Source organism: Octodon degus, unplaced genomic scaffold (genome assembly GCF_000260255.1).
Source record: "Octodon degus isolate 3935 unplaced genomic scaffold, OctDeg1.0 scaffold00100, whole genome shotgun sequence".
In the NCBI taxonomy this organism is placed as follows: Eukaryota; Metazoa; Chordata; class Mammalia; order Rodentia; family Octodontidae; genus Octodon; species Octodon degus.
In genome coordinates, this window is record NW_004524676.1 from 4,571,411 (window position 1) to 4,592,549 (window position 21,139).

The 21,139-nt window shown below is 38.3% G+C and overlaps 1 protein-coding gene across 1 annotated transcript in view; it reads right to left on the minus strand.

The window, feature by feature from the left end:
- Nell2 (neural EGFL like 2) overlaps positions 1 to 21,139 on the minus strand; it is a 410,830-nt gene that overhangs the window by 301,288 nt on the left and 88,403 nt on the right. Inside the window, exon 3 of the mRNA XM_023723548.1 lies at positions 20,473 to 20,623. Coding sequence (XP_023579316.1) covers positions 20,473 to 20,623 — 151 coding nt within the window. The remainder of the gene's footprint in view (positions 1 to 20,472; positions 20,624 to 21,139) is intronic.

Here is a 21,139-nt window from a genome sequence, read left to right on the forward strand (position 1 = left end):
AAAAAAAAAAAAAAAAAAAAAAGTCAAGTAAATCTAAGTTAATGGTGTTATAATTCCCTTTTACTGTCCACAAAGTAATTTCTGGTAGTAACAGATTAGGAATGGCAGAGATAGGATTTAAATCCACATCTACCTAACTCCACAGCCAATTCTCATAACCTGTAGGTTGTAGATGTCACTCTGTCTTCAGAGCCAAGCCATATTTCAGTATTTAAGGAAATCACTCAGATTTTCAAGCACCACCTTTACTAAAGAATACATTACCCTTAATATTTTTTAATAAAACTGTAATTGTTAGTTGTAAGGTGTTTTGTAAATCATCCAATTATACAAGGGGGTAAACACATTTTAAATATTTGATTAAACATGTTTTGAGTGGGAAAAAAAATTAAAAATAGGCCATGCACTGTCATTAACTATTTTTACCATGTTGTATTTTTCATTGTTTTTAATGAATTTCATATGATTTCTTATATGCAAAATTATTTTAAATAGAATCACCTGTATTTCTACATTTTTATTCTTGACACCTACTTATTTATTTAGTCTAATTATCCTTGGTAGAATTTCAGTATAGTGTTGACTTGGTGAGGGAATTTTTTTTAAGTGTATTATTTAATCTCTAAGTATTTGTATTTGTTATAGTTTGTGTCTAGTTGTCCCCCCAAAGCCTCGTGCAGTCACGGAGCTGACTTCTGGAGTTTGTGATTAACTCAGGATCCAGTGCTGGGATTATGGGTGTGAGTGTTGCTGGGACTATGGGTGTGAGTGCCAGGGGCGGATCGCCTGAATGCAGCATAAGGGAGACAGACATGCTCTCCGTAGCCACTGCTGCTGCTACTCCTCACACTTGCTCTTGCTATTTTGCTGCCTTCCACCACCATGAACGGCTGCCCTCTGCCATGTGCCGCTCTGCCTTGGAGCCAGCGGAGTATGGACTGAAACCTCCACTAACTGTGAGCTAAATAAAGCTTTCCTTCCTTCATTTTGGGTGTTGGGTATTTGTCCCAGCAACAAAAAGAAGAGTAACTGAAACAGTATTTATAGTTTCCAAAGCTTTTATTTTCTAGTTTAATTCAACTGTAATAAGAAAAGATTCTAGATATACAATTTCAATATTTTAAAATCTGTTAAGATTTGGTTTCTGGACCTTTATGTGGTCTATGTTAGAGAAAGTTCCCTGGGCAGATGAGAGAGTGTGTATTCTGCCATTATTGATGAAAGGTTCTGTAAATGTTAAGTCCAGTTGAACTACAGAGTATCTTAACTCCGATGTTTCTTCATTGTTTTCTTTTTTCTTGTTTTGGGGGAGGGTTGAGGGGGCTGCATCATATATCAATTGATGCCAGTGGCATACTGAAATCCCCACATCTCTGAGTTAGCTCCTTTAGAGGTCTAATATTTTCGTTTGATAAATTGGATCTCTAATATTAGATGCCTACAAATTTGTAACTTTTCTACCTTCTGCTCAATTGAGCCTGTGATCATATATATTAATGTACTGATTTCTAATTACTGTGTTCATCTAAAAATCTATTGCATTAGATCCAAGAATAGCTCCTCTTGCTTACTTTTGGACTCCACTTACTGGAAATAGCATTTTCAATCCTTTTCTCTATCTGTGTGTGTATTTTTTAGAGAGGTGAGTGTCTTTCAAGAAGCTCATCATGAGATCTCGTCTTTCAATCCAGTCAGTCTGCACTTTTTATTGGAAAATTAAGGAACTTGGTTTTTTTTTGGGGGGGAGGGGTGGGTTTTTTGTTTGCTTGTTTGTTTGTTTGTTTGGGGTTTTTTTTGGTGGTACCAGGGATCAAACTCAGGACCTTGCACTTGCCAGGCAAGCACTTATTCCACTGAGCTAGCTCCCCGGCCTCAGGAACTTGTTATTTTTCTTCTTTTCTTTTTGCAGTATTAGGGATCAAACTTGGGACCTTGCATTTGCTACCAAGGCAGACGCTCACACCACTGAGCCTTTTATTGGAAAATTAAGACCGTTTACATCCAAGTATTATTGAGGAGTGCACTTGTGCTTGTCATTTTGTTGGTTCTCTCTGTTTATTTCTTTCACATTCATCATTGTGCTCTGACATTTACTGTAGTGATAATGGTTGCTCATTTCATATGTATTGCTTGTGTATGTACTTCCCTGATGAGTTCCATACTTTCCCAAGCCATTGTGCTTGTGGTTAGCTATCCTTCTGCTACTTCTGGCTGCTGGGTGCCCTTAGATATCTTTCTGCGGCGCTGACCTGAGGCTCACAAATTCCCTTAGCTTTTGCCTATTTTGGAAGGTCTTATTTCTCCTCCAGTTCTGAACAATCTTCTTCATAGTTATTTGCTTACAGCGCTAGAAATGCATCTTCCTAGGACTTTAGGGCTTCTGCTGGACACTCTGTTGTTAACTTAAGGGTGGCTTCCCACAGACGCCTTGGTACTTTTCTCCTGATATTGTGAAATTCTTTCTTTGTACCATATTTTTGAAAATTTGGCTATACTGTGCTATGGTAAGTCCCCTTTCTGATCATGTATATTTGGGGTTCTATAGACCTGTCCATAGACTGGGGAAGTCTTTGGCTATTGTTTCATAAAATAGGTTTCTATAGCCCTTTATTTATACCCTCTTTCAATATTCCAGTCTTGCAGTAGTTTGCTCTCTGAATTATGTCTCAAATCTTAAATGTACTTTTTATTCTGTCTTATCTTCTGTTTTGTCTAAGAGTGATATTTTGAAAGATCTCTCTTCAAACTGATATTGTTCCTTCCTGTATACCTGATCTGCTTTGGGCACTGTCTGGTTAATTTTTTTATCTGAGTTATTTCTTCCCCTCAAGACGTTTATGTTTTCAGTACATTACAAGCTCAGGAAATACACCCAACAATTATGCAATATAATTATGTTATAACAACTTAATCACACATAATGGTTAAGTAAGCTTAGATGAAGTTCTCCAGCACGTAGGTATGTTAAGGGACTCCTACAAGAAGTAATAGAAGCTGATGATCTACTGAACTCTAGATTTCCTAGATTTCTGATTCTTCTTCAAAAGTTCTGTGTCTTTGCTGAAATTTTAATTCATATTTTATATCATCTTCATGATTGCATTGAACTATATTATTCACTTGGGACACACAGAAAATTTTTAAATCACTTTTTTATTCTTTATCAGGCATTTTATTCAATTTGATATATAGTACATACATGGAACACCTTACTAGAAAGTTGGGATCTTCGGAAAGTGTCACATTACTTTGTTTTCTCTCATTTTCCTTATTATGGTCATTATATTTTTCTATTTCTAATTTTTGACATTAGAAATGATTTATCTGGCATCTTGGTCACATATTATTAAAGAATAAACACAGCTTAGACATGTTGATATTTATACAAAATATCACATTCACTACGATACGAGAAATAAATAGAAGTTTGTTTTTGTGTCTCACTGGCCTTCAAGTCATTCTAACACTTTATTGTGTTACACCTGAGTGTGTACTCTATAAAAATACTTCAGAAAAATTTTGAGGGGAACATGTCTATGTGCATGTACTGGTACACTATCACATTCTCTAAGTGCTCAACAGCCTTTTTAAAATGTGTACTTTGCATTTTAAGTGTATACATAGATATTAAACAGAATGGATCAATTACTTTACCTTATTTCCAAGATTTATATTCATTTTTGTTTCTAAGTCTATCAAGAACTAAGAGAATTTTGTTAAATCTCCCACTGTTATTTTAGCTACTCATATTTCTCCTTTTCTCTTAACCATCTTTTATTTACATCTAGGTACCCTATTGTTTTTATTATTGCTATAGAACAAAATTGCAATCAAAATAAAATAACTCTAATTTTAGTTCTGAATTTTGTCTTACATGATGTAATATTAATATTTCTATGCATACTTCTTTTATAAATGTACTTTGTTTTCCTCTCTTTTCGTTATGATTATCTTTTTAGTGTGGTCCTTGTAAGTAGTTTAAACCTAGACTGTGCTTTCTTTCAGAAGAGTTTTGGTATTTTCACCAGAAAATCAAACTTGTAAAAGGATCAGTGCTATCTCTGTTTGTACTTGCTATGGTTGCTTAAGTTCATGTTTTCTCATCACTTTTCCTATTAAAAACTAAAAATTTTGAAAATATTTAAAATTAGGAGAACTACAGATTCTAGATATATTTAAAAGGATCTTTAAAACCTTATGTCAATAGATTTGAGACAACTTTAAATAGGCATTTCCTGGAAAACTAAATAGAAATAAATACAAACATATATAAATACCTTAGAGACACAAAATTCTTCAAACATAATACACAATGATAAACTGAATATAAAGAGATATTTATTTTTAAGTTTGATTATATAATTAAAGATTCTCATAAATATTATTCCCAGCATCAGATGGATTGATGGGTGAATTCTTTTAAAAATTTCAGGAAAGAGTAGGAGCAATCTTTCAAAAATTTCCAGAGATTATCAAAGCAATCAAAATACTTGACATATTTATGAGGTACAAACCTGACAAGAAAATTTCAAGAAAGAAAAATCATGAACTAATTTATTTCATAAAAATAGTTATAAAAGGCTCATGTAAACATTAGAGGATGCAATTCAGAGTGACACCCTAAAAAATAACTAGATCCATGTATTTCCTAAAGAAGCATGCCCGTCTTTAAACCTATTCATTTCCTGGATTTTGAAAAATGATAGCAAGAGATAACAAGGGCCGTTCTTCTCCTTACACAGCTATTGGGGAAAGAACTTGTAACTGAATGACTATTTCTGAGTAATAAGAAACGGGGCGTCTCAGACAAAGAGGAATGGAGGCTTCTAGAAGAACTACCTAACAGCCCGACACAGTGCTAGACATCTGCCGAATAATTTACTATCAAATTTAAAAACATTAGCTGGATACAGAGATCTTCTCAGGAGTGGGTTTTATTATATTTTTAAAATGTTTCATCATTGTATTTAAAATCATATATATAGGGGGCCTGGAAGATGGCTCAGTAGAATAAGCGCTTGCCTGGCCAGTGCAAGGGCCTAACTTCAACCCCCGGTTCCGCCAAAAAAATAAAATAAAATAAAATCACATATATAATGAATTCGTAAACTGCAAACTTTCCATCCCCTAACAAATCAATTGTTTCATTTGCCATATTTCGTACTAATCTTGCTTTGAATGGATAGATATACATAACTGTACAATGTAACTGAAATTTCGTTATCTACTTTATTTTAATCATTTTTGTTTCTGCATAAATTTCATACATATCAATACTATTTATTACATTCAATATAGTAAATAAACTGCAATTTATGTAAGAAATATATAGATACATAACCAAATGGGATTTCAACTAGAACATTAAAGTTGTTTTTATTAATCTAAAATTGGTTCACCAGAACTCACTAAACACTGCTAACATAAAAAAATTAAATGACCACTTTAATGATTTTAGTAAATATGTTTGATTAAATTATACATTAATTCATTATTTTTACATACCAAAGAATAAATATGAAGTTTCCCTATGATAAGGAGAAAATAAAAATGATCAAAAATAATAACGGTAAGTTTGGCAAACATCCATACACAATGGTAGAATATGAAAACTTGTCTCCGGAAAGTGATCAATAATGTACAGTGTGCCTAAGGAGAGTAACAAAGGATCTACAAACTGTGGTACAGGGCTTCAGAGTAAATCCTGAGGGGATCTGACTGACCTTGTCAGATACGGAAGTTATATTTCTTGTTACATAGGTCTTGCTTTATCTTGGTCTTAACCATCCAGCAGAAAAGTATAATCATGAGGTATAAAAAGTAAAGTCATATTAATACGCTGAGCTGTAAAAGGTTCAAGTCAACAACTTCTGACATTGCCAGTCCTACATATAACCCACTATTATTATGGACTACTGGACTATATTGGATTATTTTGCTGAATTCACGCACCTACAATATTTAAATGGCAAAGGAATATCCATCTCTGACAAAACTAAACAAAAAACGGAGACACAAACAAAGAACCATTTCGTATCTGTATATACAAAATAGGATAGATATGCAGCTACTTTTTCTTAATTCAATGAGAAGAAACATTTGTACTAACAGTGTTTGGACAGGATATCATGTCTGCATCTTGTACTATGAATAACCACTATGAAGACAACAATATGCCATGTATTAATTATTGAAACTGTCCTACTAACCTGTTTTGAAACTATCTCATTGCTATTTGTTTCTCAATAAAATTATTAAAAAAAAAAAACCACTTGTCCTGTGAGCCACGCAAGCTAGCGAGGTCAGCTAGCACATTCTCATTCGTGTTACACTAGTCAGGCTGTCCATGCAGCAAGACTGGGAAAAGGCGTAATAATTAAAGCCAAGAAGAATCACTGTTCTTATACACAGATAAGATACAGAAGACATGGAAAAAGAAGAATAAACTATAATTAGAATTAATAAATACATTTAGTGATTTTGCTGGAAAAAAGATCAATGTGCAAACTTCAATTTTGTTTTTTTGGGGGGTTTTGGTGGAACCAGGGATTGAACTCAGGCCTTGAGCTTGCCAGGAAGCACTTCAATTTTATTGTTAACTGACACATAAAGAACTTTTAAATGATGCCAATTAACATAACATCAAAATATTCACATACTGAAGAATAAATTTTACAGAAAATGTTCAGTAACTCTGAAAAACTATAAAACATTATGGAAAAAAATTACAAAATTCCTTATATGTATATGTAAATCATGGCCCAAGTTTATGTACAAATTGAATACCTCACTCAAAATTCAAGCTGATTCCAAAATGAAAACAGAGGTGAAAACTACAACTATATCCAAAACAATCCTTGAAACAGTGACAAAATTTGGAGTATCCAGATTCCTACCAAATCTAGCATTACATAAAATCACAGCCATGAAAGCTGGGTGACTCTACAATGTAGAGTACTGGGACTGGGTAGTTAAGAAACAGATCGACATAAATGAGGTAACCTGCTTATGGAAAGCGTGACATTTCAGTATTAAGAAGAAAATATCAGTTCTTTCCAAAAATTAATAAATAAACAATTGGGAAAGAGCAATTGGCATCACCATAGCAAAAAAGATCCCTGGCGTAATTTCCACCTTGCACTGTTAAGCACCCACGAGTACAAACCATATGCAACACGCAAAGACTCCATTTCCTGAAATCAAGGGCATCAGTCTGGAGACTGATTCCCTAGCAGTCCTGATGGCTGCCCCAAAGCTATTCTGCCTCTGATCCCTGCTCCAACTCAGGGAAGGTTAGTGATATATGAAAGGAAGAGCGAAGCGTACCTCTACAAACCTGGCCCAGGGAAGGGTCCCTGATACATCCCAGGTGAGAATGAATCACCACTGCTCTTTCCTACCTTGTAATTTATTATATACTCTGAATTTCAGAAATGGTCCTAACTTTTCCGTGAAAATCAGGTTAACGTATTAGAGAAGAAAATTAGAATAGTTTATTTAAATATAAATACCAGTGGTTGTTTTAAAGGATTTGAAAGAGATATGTATGTAATGTAATTACGAAATAGTTTTGACTATAAGATATTTATTTGCTGAAATATTGTTTCATTTTACTTGGAGGATGAAACTCCCACCCAAGTGTTATTTAAAACATTTGCAAGTGATATTAATATTCTTTCTCAGCTAAGCATAAAGGGCATGTATTTTTCTACAAAAAGGACTGACGTGATCTCTTGAGATGTGTGGTTTTTTAGCACTCCAGGAAGGTTTAAAAGACATTGTATTTACTGCACCAAATACTCAGAACCCATCAACTTTGATAAAATCTACAAATATACAGAAGAGATCAATATATTTGTAGGCCGCAAGGAAATAATATGTTCATTAAGAAACCCTCCAGTTAATTGCTTATCCACATAGGATATAAGATGAAATACACTAAATTTTACTCTAAAATACAAAGTGTAGGGGCCAGGGAGATGGCTCAGTGGAATAAGCACTTCCCTGGCAAGTGCAAGGGCCTGAGTTCAATCCCCGGTTCTGCAAAAATAAATAAATTAATTAATTAATTAACTAAAATACAGAGTGAAGTTACTTTTTAATTTCTGTATTTGGTTAGTCAAGTCAAACTTTTAATTTTGACTTTAAAAAAATACAATCTGACTTTTCCGTACGTAGGTACATTTATCAGAGGGTTTTAGGTCAGCTGTGCCTGAAATGAATAAGAATTTAGTAATCTCTTAAATCCAATCTACAAATGAATTAAATATTATTGGAGGACGAAGTACAGTACACGTGTTCCCAAGGCTATCTTGATACCTGTTGGGGGGATGGCTCTGCCTGTTTTCAGCATTCTAAGAGGCTGAGAGGGTTATAAATTCCAGACCACCCTGGACAATTTAGTGAGACTTTCTCTCAAAAAATAAGAAATTCAAAAAGGACCAGGGATGTAGGTCAGTGTAAATGTCCTATCTTTACGCCTCAGTACTGATAAAAAGCAAAAAATCTAAATTTCTAAGAGGTTTTAGAAACCTACTAAGGTGTGTGTGGTTTTGCACTTTCATAGAACAAATAATTTGTTTAGGAAGAAACCATATTCCCCCAATGGTAAATTTTCGTCTTTTCCTTCACCTAAAAGTGATTAGTGAGGCTTTAAAGGAATGAACCAACAGGAGCGACCAAGACCTCAGTGTCCCGTGATTGTGTCTGGTTTCAAAGCATCGTCACAATTTGCTTTCCTAAAGGTTCTCAAAAATCAATAGAAGTCCTTTGGGCCGGTAGGTGTCGGCCCACTAGGAATGTTCAGCAGCTGTACCGCTAACATTCTGAAGCTACAGGCAGGCAATGAAAGAAAAGCACCGATGCGTGTAAGATAGCTGCGGTTCGCGGGAGGCAGTGTTTGAAAGAAAGGAATTAGTCACCAGGGAGCGTACGCCGTCAGCACTGCCGCGCCTGCTCCCCAACACGTCAGGGCCCTGCGTCTCCCCCAAAGTTCAGCACGAGTAGGAGGCGCAGAAGAGGGTGCGGCGCTCCTGCTGCAGCGGGCATGGTGCATCCCGGCCGGCAGAAGCAGATCCCAAGTTCCAGCTGTCACGAAAATGCAAAGAAGCCAGGTTATTACTATCCGGCTTTATCGTAAGGTTTTCATGAAGGGTCAATTCCAAAAATTTAAAAAACAAATAATTTGCTGAATCATGCAGACCATGACAGCTTTATTTGTACTGCAACAAACTCAGCAGGCCTTGGTGAGGCTCTTGGACTAAGGAAGTAAGTTGGAGGGTGAAAGTACCGGATGAAAACTTGTAGCAAAACAGGAAAAAGCCGACTACAGAAAAATGTATCACTGTCTTCAGAAGCAATGGAAAGCAACAGAACTAACCCTACCGTCACATCCTTCAGTCTGAAGACAGCAGAAAAGGCAGCCCACTACTCTAGTGAAGCAGACGGAGACGCGGTCAGGAGAGCGATTGGGAGCCGGGCGTGGCTCCAGGCAGCCAGACCCGCTGCGGGCTCTAGTGCCCACTGTCACCTCCCTTCTGAGACAGAACGGCTCGCGGACCCATCTCGGTACCTATCACATGGGAATGAGAATGGTACCGGCCCCCAGGATGCTGCTGAGCCTTTCATGCGATTGACTCACGTCTGGGGCTTCCAAGGTGGGCTCTTGGTGACCTGCACGGAGAAGCAAACACTGCGGTGCGCTGCGGGAACCAGCACTCAGGCCACAGCACCGACCGCGGAGGCCTCCGCACTCCCAGGCACTCAGCAAGCTCCTGCGGGCCGCCACGCTACAGAGAGCGAAGGCAGAGAGGGTGGAGGCGCTCCAGAAGTCCGGGCCCTTCACTTCATTGTCTTCCTGAACAGACACTGCGACGTGACCGCCTTTTGCTCTAAGTGTAGGGCTACTTTCCACTATCTCGAATTGCTTTTTCTGAGAAATGTTTAATTTTGGAACATTAGATATAGCTTATATTGTTTTAATATTTTAATTCATGTGACTCTAAGAGCTTGATTATAAGTAAATATGCAAAATGTAAAACTAAACACTATTTTTTAATGTGATTGAAGTCTTTCAAAAACCTTGAAATCTATTAAGCTGGATACTGGAAAGGCTGTTTCATATATTTATGTCAGCTGACAGAAAACAAGTTTATTTTTTTAGTGAAGAAAACATGCACTGAATCTATTAGAAATGTTGAAAAAATGGGAAGTTATTTCTTTGTTGTCTACCAATAACAAAATGAACTGGAAAAGATTTCTAAACTATAAACACAAGATTCAGATGAGGATAAACTTAAAACCACCTCGGCAAAATTTGTGCCTAATATATCTCATATGCATTTTGATTTTGCTGTTATAAAAGTCTGTGATGTTTCATTTCCGTGAAAGCAACACTGTGTATGAAAAGCTATCAAGAGAAAGGAAGAAATGCTAAGCAAATCACATTTATAGCAAAATGATACTATTTTTTCTGTATTTCATTCATTACACATGAATAAATTCCAATAAGATAAGATGTAGTAGTTAATTTTAAAATGCCTTATGTGCGGGATGCAGATATGTATTGAAAGTGAGCTATAAAAAACCTTGATCTACGATTTTAATAGGAATGTAAATTTACATAAATACATATTTCTCATATTTGATACTACCAGAAAATGAATGTAAGAAAAATAATGTGTCGAGTTTTAATTTTATTCATATCACTAAGAAGCAACGGTATCTATTAGAGGTGGGAATATCAGTGGATGCTAAGTAGGTAAAGCTCTGATATAGAAGAGGATATTGAAATAAAATTGGACTGTCTTCCCCATAAAATACAATCAAAATAAAAGGGAAAATAAAAAGCCTAAACTGCCCACTCCACATCGTGATCAGGTGAATAAAGAAACAGCACCCATCAGGACAGACTGACACAGTGAAGAACCTCCAGACTGGCGTTGGGATGCAAGGCAGCATCACTGCCATGGGCTTCCTGAGGAATATGCAGGGCCCGAGTGACAAGGAAGCCTCACAGGGAGTAAGACCAAGGGTGACCGTGCAAGGTGAAGGACCTGTGCTTCAAAGGCCTTAAGTATACTAGAAACAGGAAAAGGCTGGAGCTGGTTCAGATTGCAGGAGATGATGACACCTGAGGGCCGAACACAACGCATGCTTGTGAACAGAACGGTAAAGGAGGAAGACACATTGCTCAGATCGGGGGTGAGGTTTGAAGGTTTGCACTCTGTGTGATATTAGACTGCAATGTTGCTTTCCTGGTTGGAGGGACGCAGGAGACTCCACAGATATACAGGAAAGTACCGTGTTATGATAAAAGACACTCTGGAGCACTTCAAGGTGATAGAGCTTCTCATTAGTAAAAGGCATATGGAAATAAGACAGGGAAAGTGATGGAATGAATGAGATAAAAACATTCCCAACTGGAGAATCCCATAATAGTAAGACTGCTTTGCACTATTCTTGTAACTTTTGAGTAGATTTGTAATTATTTAAAAGAAATTTTAATTAAAATCAAACAGTCTAGGAAAGCTGCAGCTTATATGCAGAATGTACATGACTGACAGTAAATTGCTATGACATTATCGAACAGGTCTTATAAGTACGAAATAAGTTACACTTAAAAGTGGCAAAGGATGTTTAGAAATGAATTTGCAGTTGAAAAACACGAACAACTTACTAACAAATATATAAAAACTATTCAAATTCATAATACTCAAAGTTATAAATTTTACAAATTATAATCACTATTCCAATATCATGTTAGCAATATATTATTGTAAACACAATGCCCAATTCTTAAAAGTATAAGGGGATATGGATGAATGTCCATTTGGTATCTGTGTATTCAAGGTGGCTAGGATAGATATATAGTTACATTCTCTTAATGAGTAGAGGGATTTGTTCTAATGGTGTTTGTAAATGGAATATCATGTCTGCATCTTGTACAGCAATTAATCACTAGGAAGAACGTATGCAATGTGTTGATTACTGAGGCTGTCCTACCAATTTGATTTGAAACTCTCTCATTGCTATTTGTTCTCAATAAAATTATGAAAAAAAATAAAAAAGAAAGTATATGTGGTGTAAGTGTGTGTGTATGTGGCTTAAGGTAGGCGTGTGTGAGTATGTAGTTTGAAATTCAAGTCATTGCAAAGTCAATTGTTTCCTTGTAGTTCTCTCAAAACATTCCTACTCTGCTTTTGGTGCTATGCAGGGCATTTGACTGGCTACATTACACTAATATTCAGTAATCCAAATATGCTGTGGATTACTTGGTATCCTCAAAACTGTGCCATTTCATGATCGAATGTTTTACAATACCTAGAGTTTTAAGGAACTGAGGGCTAAAGTTCAAAGAAAGATGACAACACATCAATCAACATCTTTCAAAGTGCTACAAAGATAAAAATCACTGAAAAGGGTGGGGAAAATTAGCAACTTTTACTCAACTGCTATGATACAAATCAGTGCACGGTTTCAACCAAAACACATGGGTGTCCTCCAAAATCAGTGGAACTCAAGCATGCACAATGGAGCAACACTAAATACAGTAATAAATTTAAACAGAGCTCAATTCTATTTCCATGATAATGAATGGTAGAAAGATTATAATTTTAATGAGCCCTTTGTAAAAAGGAACTGATCAAGGCCATAAATAGGATTTGGAAGTCGAGTTTTCACACCAAAAGACTTAAAGGAGAAGTTTTGACACCAAAGAATTAAAGTCTAGTGTATTACAACAATCCTCCTCATTCATCTTAGGAAAGAATATTGAAATGTCAGTGTATAGCAAAGCACAGCAGATCAAAACAGGATTAAACTTGGAACAGTATATTGAAAATATTGTCATATTCAAAAAAGAACCTAAAGACACTTTATCACAAAGTCAAAAGAGAAAGCAATTTAAATACTATGCAAGATGTCACTTTTCATACAAAAATATGTATTTTGTAGTAATATAGTGACTTCAAGTCTTTTGGAAATTATAAAACATAACAGAAAAATAAAGATCCAACCTTGCTTGGAGCACAACCTGTAAGATTTGTAGGAATAAATCTAATAAAGTAGATATATACTCTGGCAGGAAGATAAAAGACAATATGAAAAAATGAATAAATAAACCATATTGCTCTATAAGAAGTCTGAATCTTGCAAAAATGTTAGTATATGTTGACCTATAAATGTAAGACAATTCCAATATGAATCTCAATATATTTTTATATAAGTTAACAAATTGATTGTAAGCTTTACATCAAAACAGTAAAAATGCCTTAACAGGAAGAACAAAGAGACTTGAACTATTAGACATCAGGCTTTTAAAATTATAGTAATCAGAATGGTATGGTTTTTCTGAAGAAGTCAACCAAACAGTTAGCAACTGTATGATGTACCCACTTGCCAAGATAAATATAAACTTCATGTGCTGCAAACAGGTACTACAAAAAAGAAAAAAAAAGAACAGAACCCAGGGCCCACAAACAGAGCTCTCAGCACTGATGGGAATTTGATTACAGCTCTGTGAGAAAAATCGCGTGCTACTGGATACATGACACCATCATGACCTACATCTAAGTCCAAAACGTCGAGCTATTTTATTGGATACCGCCAAAGGGCATGCAAATAAGCCATTCTTTCAATAGCGTAGGGCAGATTAAAAGGAAATGTAAAATACAGATGTACTATCATCACCATTCCAGGTCCCCCAAGCAAAATATCAGTAAAAGACCCCATCGGTATTTACCTCTATGTCTATTTTATAGAATTGCAAAAACAAATACTGTGCCCAAATATCTGCTCTTCTACTCTCGCATACCGTGACGTACATTCTTCAAACCAAAGAGGAATGTTCACAAGCTTTCTTTTCTTAACCTACTGTGTTAGCGCATGTTTGCAGCACATGAAGGTTACGTTCATCTTAGGAGTAAATGCGCCTAACATACCTGCACTCATCTGACCCCCGACCCCCCCTCAGCCACACCCTCCTGTCTCTAGACTCTCTTGCCCTACCTCCATCACTATTATGAGATTTGCTTTAGTTCCTCTCTGTGACCTCCTAGGACTGCCTCCGTTGTTTGGCGCATCTATGTGACCCATCTTAAACCTGTTTCTCCTCTTCGCTTCCCTCTAGTTCTGTCTCTTGGACCATTTCCCATTTGCAAAAGCTGTAGCTCCCTGATAAAGCTTTATCAATCATATATCTTGTTCTTTATTTGTACTTTGTATTCCTCAAATGAGAGACACCAAAATCAATAGCACTTGGCTTACTTTGAATGATTACCCAAAGCCAAGCTGAATTCAGTTTCATTTTATATATGTTATTATTACCACAAATGTCTCAAACAGAATTCAAAATTCATGGCTGAATTTTTGAATGGATTTGTATTTTATTTTGAGAGGAAAAACACTCTTTCTCTCTATGTTGTTACCATAGCCACAACTTTCACATGTACACATTACTGATTTGACTACACAGCAAATAAGAAAATTCAGTACACAAAAGACCCATAAAAATTTTAAAACAATGAAAGCTATAGAGAATAAAGACTGAGTATCCTTATTAAATGGAGCTCATTCAAATCAGTGAGAAAGAAGAAAAAGGAGCAGCTTGTATAGACAACGTATAAAATGCACACATGTATAAGTGGCAAATAATCAAAAAATTTGAACCTCACCAACAAAGAGTTGCTTTTCACCTACTGAAGTAGCAATTTTTAAAATCATGGTTGGGGGCAGAGAGAGGGCAAGTGAGTATTTTGCTGATGAGACTATAATATATGAAAAGTTTTATAAACTCTGTAATCATACATATCTAGTATGAAATCTACAAGTACACCAAATTTGACACCTATATTTACATCTTTATCTATAAATCTACTCAGTACCCCGACACTGAGAAGTAAATGCACAGCCCGTGTACAGAGCAGCCAGCTGGTTGAGGACTGCCACACCCGTTCTCCTTGTTCACTTTCCTGTTTTGATTGCTTAGTGCCTGCGGCACGCTCATCGCTTACATTGTAAATAGCCACCAGGAGTAAAATAGATCACATTCAGGTAATGCGGGGGGGGGGGGTCTCCACATTTTTAAAACATGTACATTGAAAACATGATATGAAAATAGTTTTCGATGCAAGTGTGTTACTGGCATGAAAATAAACCAGTTTATGAAACAGAAAAGAGAATGAAGAATTATTTTTAACATACATGTAAAATTTCATTTCAGATGAGAGTTGAAAAGTTAAAAATTATTGTCCATTTTTTTAAAAATATGTAAAGCTTTTTATCTATGTTAAAGTAAATTCTGATCGCAGGATAGGAAAAATTATTTTAGATAAATAATGTATAAAGCATAATTAACTGACATACCAATCAAGTAATATTCATGAGTTACACACAGAATACAAAAAAAGTTTCTTACAGAGAAAAAATGATGTTTCCAGGAAGGTGTCAGGCCTTACGGAAACGAGAATGAGGAATAAACCTCTAAGAGTTAAACAGATCAAAATGATGAAAGATGAAACAATAAAGTCACAAGTCCTCAAAGAACTAAAATAACAACTGCAAATTTTCTTTTTCCCCCACCCCGGTACTGGGGATTGAACTCAGGCCTTTGCGCTTGCCAGGCAAGCACTTATTCTACTGAGCTATCTCCCCGATCCCTAATAATTTTTAAAATTTTAAGAGTCTCTGTGTGTGTGTGTGTGTGTGTGTGTGTGTGTGTGTGTGTGTGTGGTACCAGGGATTGAACTAGGACCTTGCACTTGCCAGGCAAGCACTTAATAGTTAGAAAACCTTGAAACCCTTAGACATATCTGTTAAGGCCAACAAGAAAAGGCAGCAGCCTGCCTCCAGCACCTGGGCCAGCGCTGCTGGGGACTCTCCTTCGCCAGCCGGCAGTGCATGCTGAGCAGCACGCGCGGTACACTGGTGCATGCAGACAGCCATACGCAGACAGTGCTACTCAGAGGAGCGGGCAGGTGCAGAGGAGACGTGAGGGGAACCTCGGCACTGGGAACTTGACTACTACATGAGGTCAAGTAGGACGGAGACCTGGAAGGACGCCGGGTGTGCTCCGACCCTTTCTGGAGAGGTAAATGCCAACAAGTGTCAGGGCGTAAATGGGGGCTGGTCTGTGGGTGGCGGCAGCAGAGCTACTGAGTCATGGAAAGTTAACATGAAGGAAAGGAACAATGGCTTGCTGCTTTCTGCCTACAAGGGAAGTTTGTGGCAAGATAGCTCAGCAGACTAACCACCTGCTTAGGCAAGCACAGGGACCAGGGTTCAATTCCCAGCACCAGATGCCATGGTAGTGAGACCCGGCAGCAGATACACAAAAAATAAATAAACAAATAGATACGTGGGAGTCTGCGCTCCTCGAGATGTGTCAGACCTGGGCTTCTTTCCGCAGGTTGCCCTACATACAAATTTGACACAGATGTTAAATATAACAAATCCAGCTTTCTGAGTCTGAGCTTTGGGTTTCTCTGACGAGCACCTCACTGTGCCTGGCTGGGGATGGTGCATGTGTGTATGTGGCCGCTTTCCTAACAGTAAGGAAGGGCATCAACACTCACGTCAGAGAGGCGAGTTTGTTAGCAACAGATAATGGCATAGAAATGCTTTGTGAGAATAAACTCTAAGTAAGTTTTTTCAGTTGTGTAGAATGTGGAGTTTGGAATTTTAATTTATAAATCCTATAAATTAATGTTATTATTAAATAAAATGCAACCAAAAAGTAAAGAGGGCAGTAGCTTTTATGACAGTCTGTTCATTTCACCCATAATAAACAAAGTCATCTTTTAGTTCAGAACCATTAAGCCAAGTAAATACTGCCTGCAAGTTTAATTTTTACTTACTCCTGTCAAGAAAGAAAAATGGCTTAAGGCAAGGCAAGCACTCACAAATATTACAGACACATTTTAGCAACCTCATGAGTAAGTACAGTCTTACTTAACCAGGATGTATAATTATTAATATGGTAGAAAAATACATCATTTCTTTCACTTCAAGTTTATTAATACAGATGATGGTGAGCTATGACAGTCTTATATTTATTTGCAAAGTTGTTGCCACAAATTACTTCCATGCGTGCCATAATGCACCCAAAGCTGGATGCATAAATAATCACGGAATATCAGGAAAATTCCAATAATCCCGCAAGAACTAATCTATCATCTAAATCCCGAGATTACTTTAAATAAGGGAGAAATGCTATAAAATACAAACCACAGGCTAAAGAACTACAGCAAAACTCTACCAAGTGATAACAAAACCTTTGTATTTATCCTGAAGAAACTACCATTTTGGAAAACTGGAAAGAAGGAAATAGACACCTTTTGAAATTGAGAGGAAATTCACTGTTTATTTTTATGGATAAACATATTTTTGCTTTTATAATAATGACACTTTCCTTTTTTCTCATTTCTTGTCCTCTATATAAGTGAATCAGTATCCTGAAATTGCTCCCTATTTTCTATTCTCTGCCTTTAAAAACACGGTACTGTAGTCTGAGAATTGGCATGATGAGAAAAATCCCGGATCCCTCTGAGTGTCCTAGTTTTTGCAGATAAACGCCCTGTAATATTGTCTGTTGTCTTAGGTAATGGTGACTGATGTCTAATATACACAGAAGTGACCAAAGAATCGACAGTCCTCTCAGACTGTGCTCACGAAACTTCAATCCTGGCCTCTATTTAAGGGACACTCTTTGAAACACATACCTCAGAGTGGAGGTGAAAAGCCCCGCTCACGGTGCACCAGGGCACGCCTCATAGAGGTCTCGGTAGTTTCATACTAACGTCACTTGGTTTGAAGCTGTGTTTCAGAGCCAGGGTTTGACTTACACCCACCCACCTCCCCTCCCTAAGGCTGTGGGCTTCTGTCCTCCTCCTTCTGTCTTGCTCTTGGCTCACGTCAGGTGCCCAAAAGTCTGGAGCATAGCTATTAGTTTCAGATGTCCAAACCAACAAAGTTGTGTGATTAGGTTTCCAGTTTAACACAGTGGCGGAGCTCCTGCAGTAGAGCTCATTACGACTGTCGCTGTCCTCTAGGACCTTGACTTATGGCTGTTTCGGGCAGTGGCTGCTAGGAAGTGAATTCCTCACGCTGGAGCTAATGATATCTCAGGACAGATTAGGAGCCCTGCAGCGACACAGCACACGAACACTCTCCAGGCCTACTGTTGACCCTGGAAGAAGGAAACTTTAAGGTGCCTCTCACGATTCCGAGGGCAATCACAGTGATGTTTCCTTTGAGTTTCGCTCATTTCTTCCTTCAGCAAATATTTATTTAGCAGTGAACCATGCATGACACCACAATAGATATAATGAAATTTACAAATTTAATGCACAATCCTTGACAGGTAAAGCTTTAAAATCTTAAAGAAATTGTGATCAAATATGTGAAATTTTACACAATCAAGTTCACTTAAGACTATAATTTTAAGGGGCCGGGGAGATGGCTCAGTGGAATAAGCGCTTTCCTGGCAAGCGCAAGGGCCCGAGTTCAATCCCCAGTTCTGCCAAAAAAAAAAGAATATAATTTGAAGGTTGTATCCCAGACTGTTAAGTAGTTATCTTTAGATGCCAGGATTTTGGGTAGTGTTGTGCTAATAAAGTGTTTAATAATTGGCTCTGTATTCACCAGAGAAGTAAATCTAAGATACTTGCTAATGTATCCACTGGTATAGGAAATACAATAGAAGGAAAATATGAAAACAAACTGTTTTAGCAAATACAGCTGGAAAGTGTGTGCCAATTACCAGCGGTCCGTGCTGGCCCTGGGCTCGGTCCCTGCATTCAGCCCTGAGGACCGACAGAAGCCCTGACCACCTGGAGCTCAAACAAACGAGGGCAACACCCTGAAGAAGTCCGACCGCCAGGCCGCAAGGGGAGGAGGCGCAGCTACTCGCTACTACAGACCAAGGGGCAGAAAAGGACGGGGTGGGAGCCGCCACGCGTGTAAGCAGCATCCCCCCGGGGAAGCTGAGTGAGTTACTTGTCTATAAGCAAGACAATGAGAGAAAATTAAGGGAGGAAAAATCTAGTGTGCAAAATAAGGAGAACATTTCATAGTAAGTAGAGTCGTCAGCAATACAACAGGCTGCTCTGCACAAGAACCAATGTTCATTTCTCCCATGTGGCTCATGCCACCTAAAGACACGACTGGCAGAGTGCGCTGAGCACAGGGCTCCGTGCACCCTGGACGGAGGCAGAGCCGGCGGCCCTTGGGAGGCGGAAGCCCGCTCGCTCCCCCTGGGGCCTCGCGGTGTGGAGCCAGCAGCAGCAGGATGGCACCGTGCCTTCAAACACAGACAGGATGTGTGAAGAACAGAAGCTAAGGGAGGGCCTGGGAAACCTTCCGTAGGAGTTAAAGGGTAGGATTCGATGGGGCCTGGCCCGGAGCGCAGGGCTGAGAGAGTGAGGCGACAGCGCGCCTGGGAAGCCGCCCGGTCAGCCCACTCGCTGCAGCCTGCTCTTCTTACACCTCTGCCTGGCTCTGCCTGCTAGTAATGATCAAGGCTCTGCGACAGCCCAGGCTACCGCGCTTCTTCAGGAGAACAAAAAGGGCGCCGCACACACAGGACCATTAAACCATTACACAGGTAAAGAATATTACATATAAAAATTCCTTCTGCTCCACAACAGCCTGTTAAGTAGACCTCATTGTCATCCCAGCGTACAGAACCACAGGCATGACACGCCTTGCTCAAGGTCCACAGAATGCAACTGTGGTGGTTCTTTCAGGAAAGAAAGAACTGCAGTATCACTTAGTAGCAATACATGTATATGAATGAATTTCTTCTTCCCCCGCCCTCCTCACCCTTGCGCCTAGCAGCTTCCTTAACAGTGTTTCTACCTATGAGAGAAGCTGGGTGATAGGAGAAAGCAATTTTATTCAACACACATCCAAGAATACAGCAGCAAGTGCTGCAGTCTGAGGTAGAAAAGACGTTATCTGTCAGTGGTAAAATTATAAGACTATTAAACTCTAAACCATGGGGGCCCAGCCCTAGCTCAGTTCTTTGGGGGCCGGGGAGATGGCTCAGTAGAATAAGGGCTTCCCTGGCAAGCACAAGGGCCTGGGTTCAATCCCTGGTTCCACCAAAAAAAAAAAAAACCTCTAAACCCAACAATTTCCCAAAGAAAGAGGATATAGAACATTTCTGGGTGCTGATTCAAATTAAAAAGCAGTAAGCTTAGCTTAACACTGACAAAGGTACCTCTTGAGGAGTCCAGAAATTAACAAATTTGGTTCAGGACGGTGACTCCTGTGTTCCCATAGCAGCCTAAAAAGTGACGCTTTCCGCTGCTGTTATGCAGATCTCAGTAACTTGTTTGTGATGTCACCCAACACAGCAAATGCACGCTGCCTAAAACCCACGCGGAGCGCATCCTGGCCTCCTCGGCCCACTTCCCCCTAAGCTACTCATTTAGCAGCACAGCGAAGGCACAGGCAGCGCAGCCGCCGACTCACCTGTGGTCCAAGTGGTGAACAGAGAGGATAACTCCTGAATTTAAGCGCATCTGTTTCAGGGTCACCAAAATGGTAAATTCATGTTTGTTTCTCAGCTTCTGAAGAAACTTCTCAGCTGTAGCGGTGGATGCCTTGATGCTTCGGGGAGTATCTAAAAAAGATACACAAATATTTGCAAAGAGTCCACAAGCCTTTGTCTTTATAACGTAAAATTTAAATCTAACATTTTTGAGAAAGCCAAAGTATAAATTAAGGAGCAAAGTAAAAGACAGGTCATAGGAAACAGGGAGATAGATCTTTAAGAAGCAGCCTGTCCACAGACCAGCTCTCTGTGATGAAGCAATCACTGTGTACTGCGGAAATGTGTATTAATAAAAAATTTAAAAGTCCAACATCTTTCAAAAACCTTATCAAATGATAACTGATAAATATCAAGGCTTAGACTCTCTAGATCAATTCAACAAGATTTTACAATAGTGCTTGTCTATATACACTCAATAGGTTCTCGTTACGTATACAGTTGGTATACCTCACGGGGCAACGGAATCACCAGCGCTAAAGTGGTCTTGCTTCAGGAACCTTCTTCTCCAGCGCCAGCTCTCCTGAGGAAGGCACTTCAGCTTCCTCTCTCCGTACCTCCTGGTCCACAGAATATCGCTATCAACAA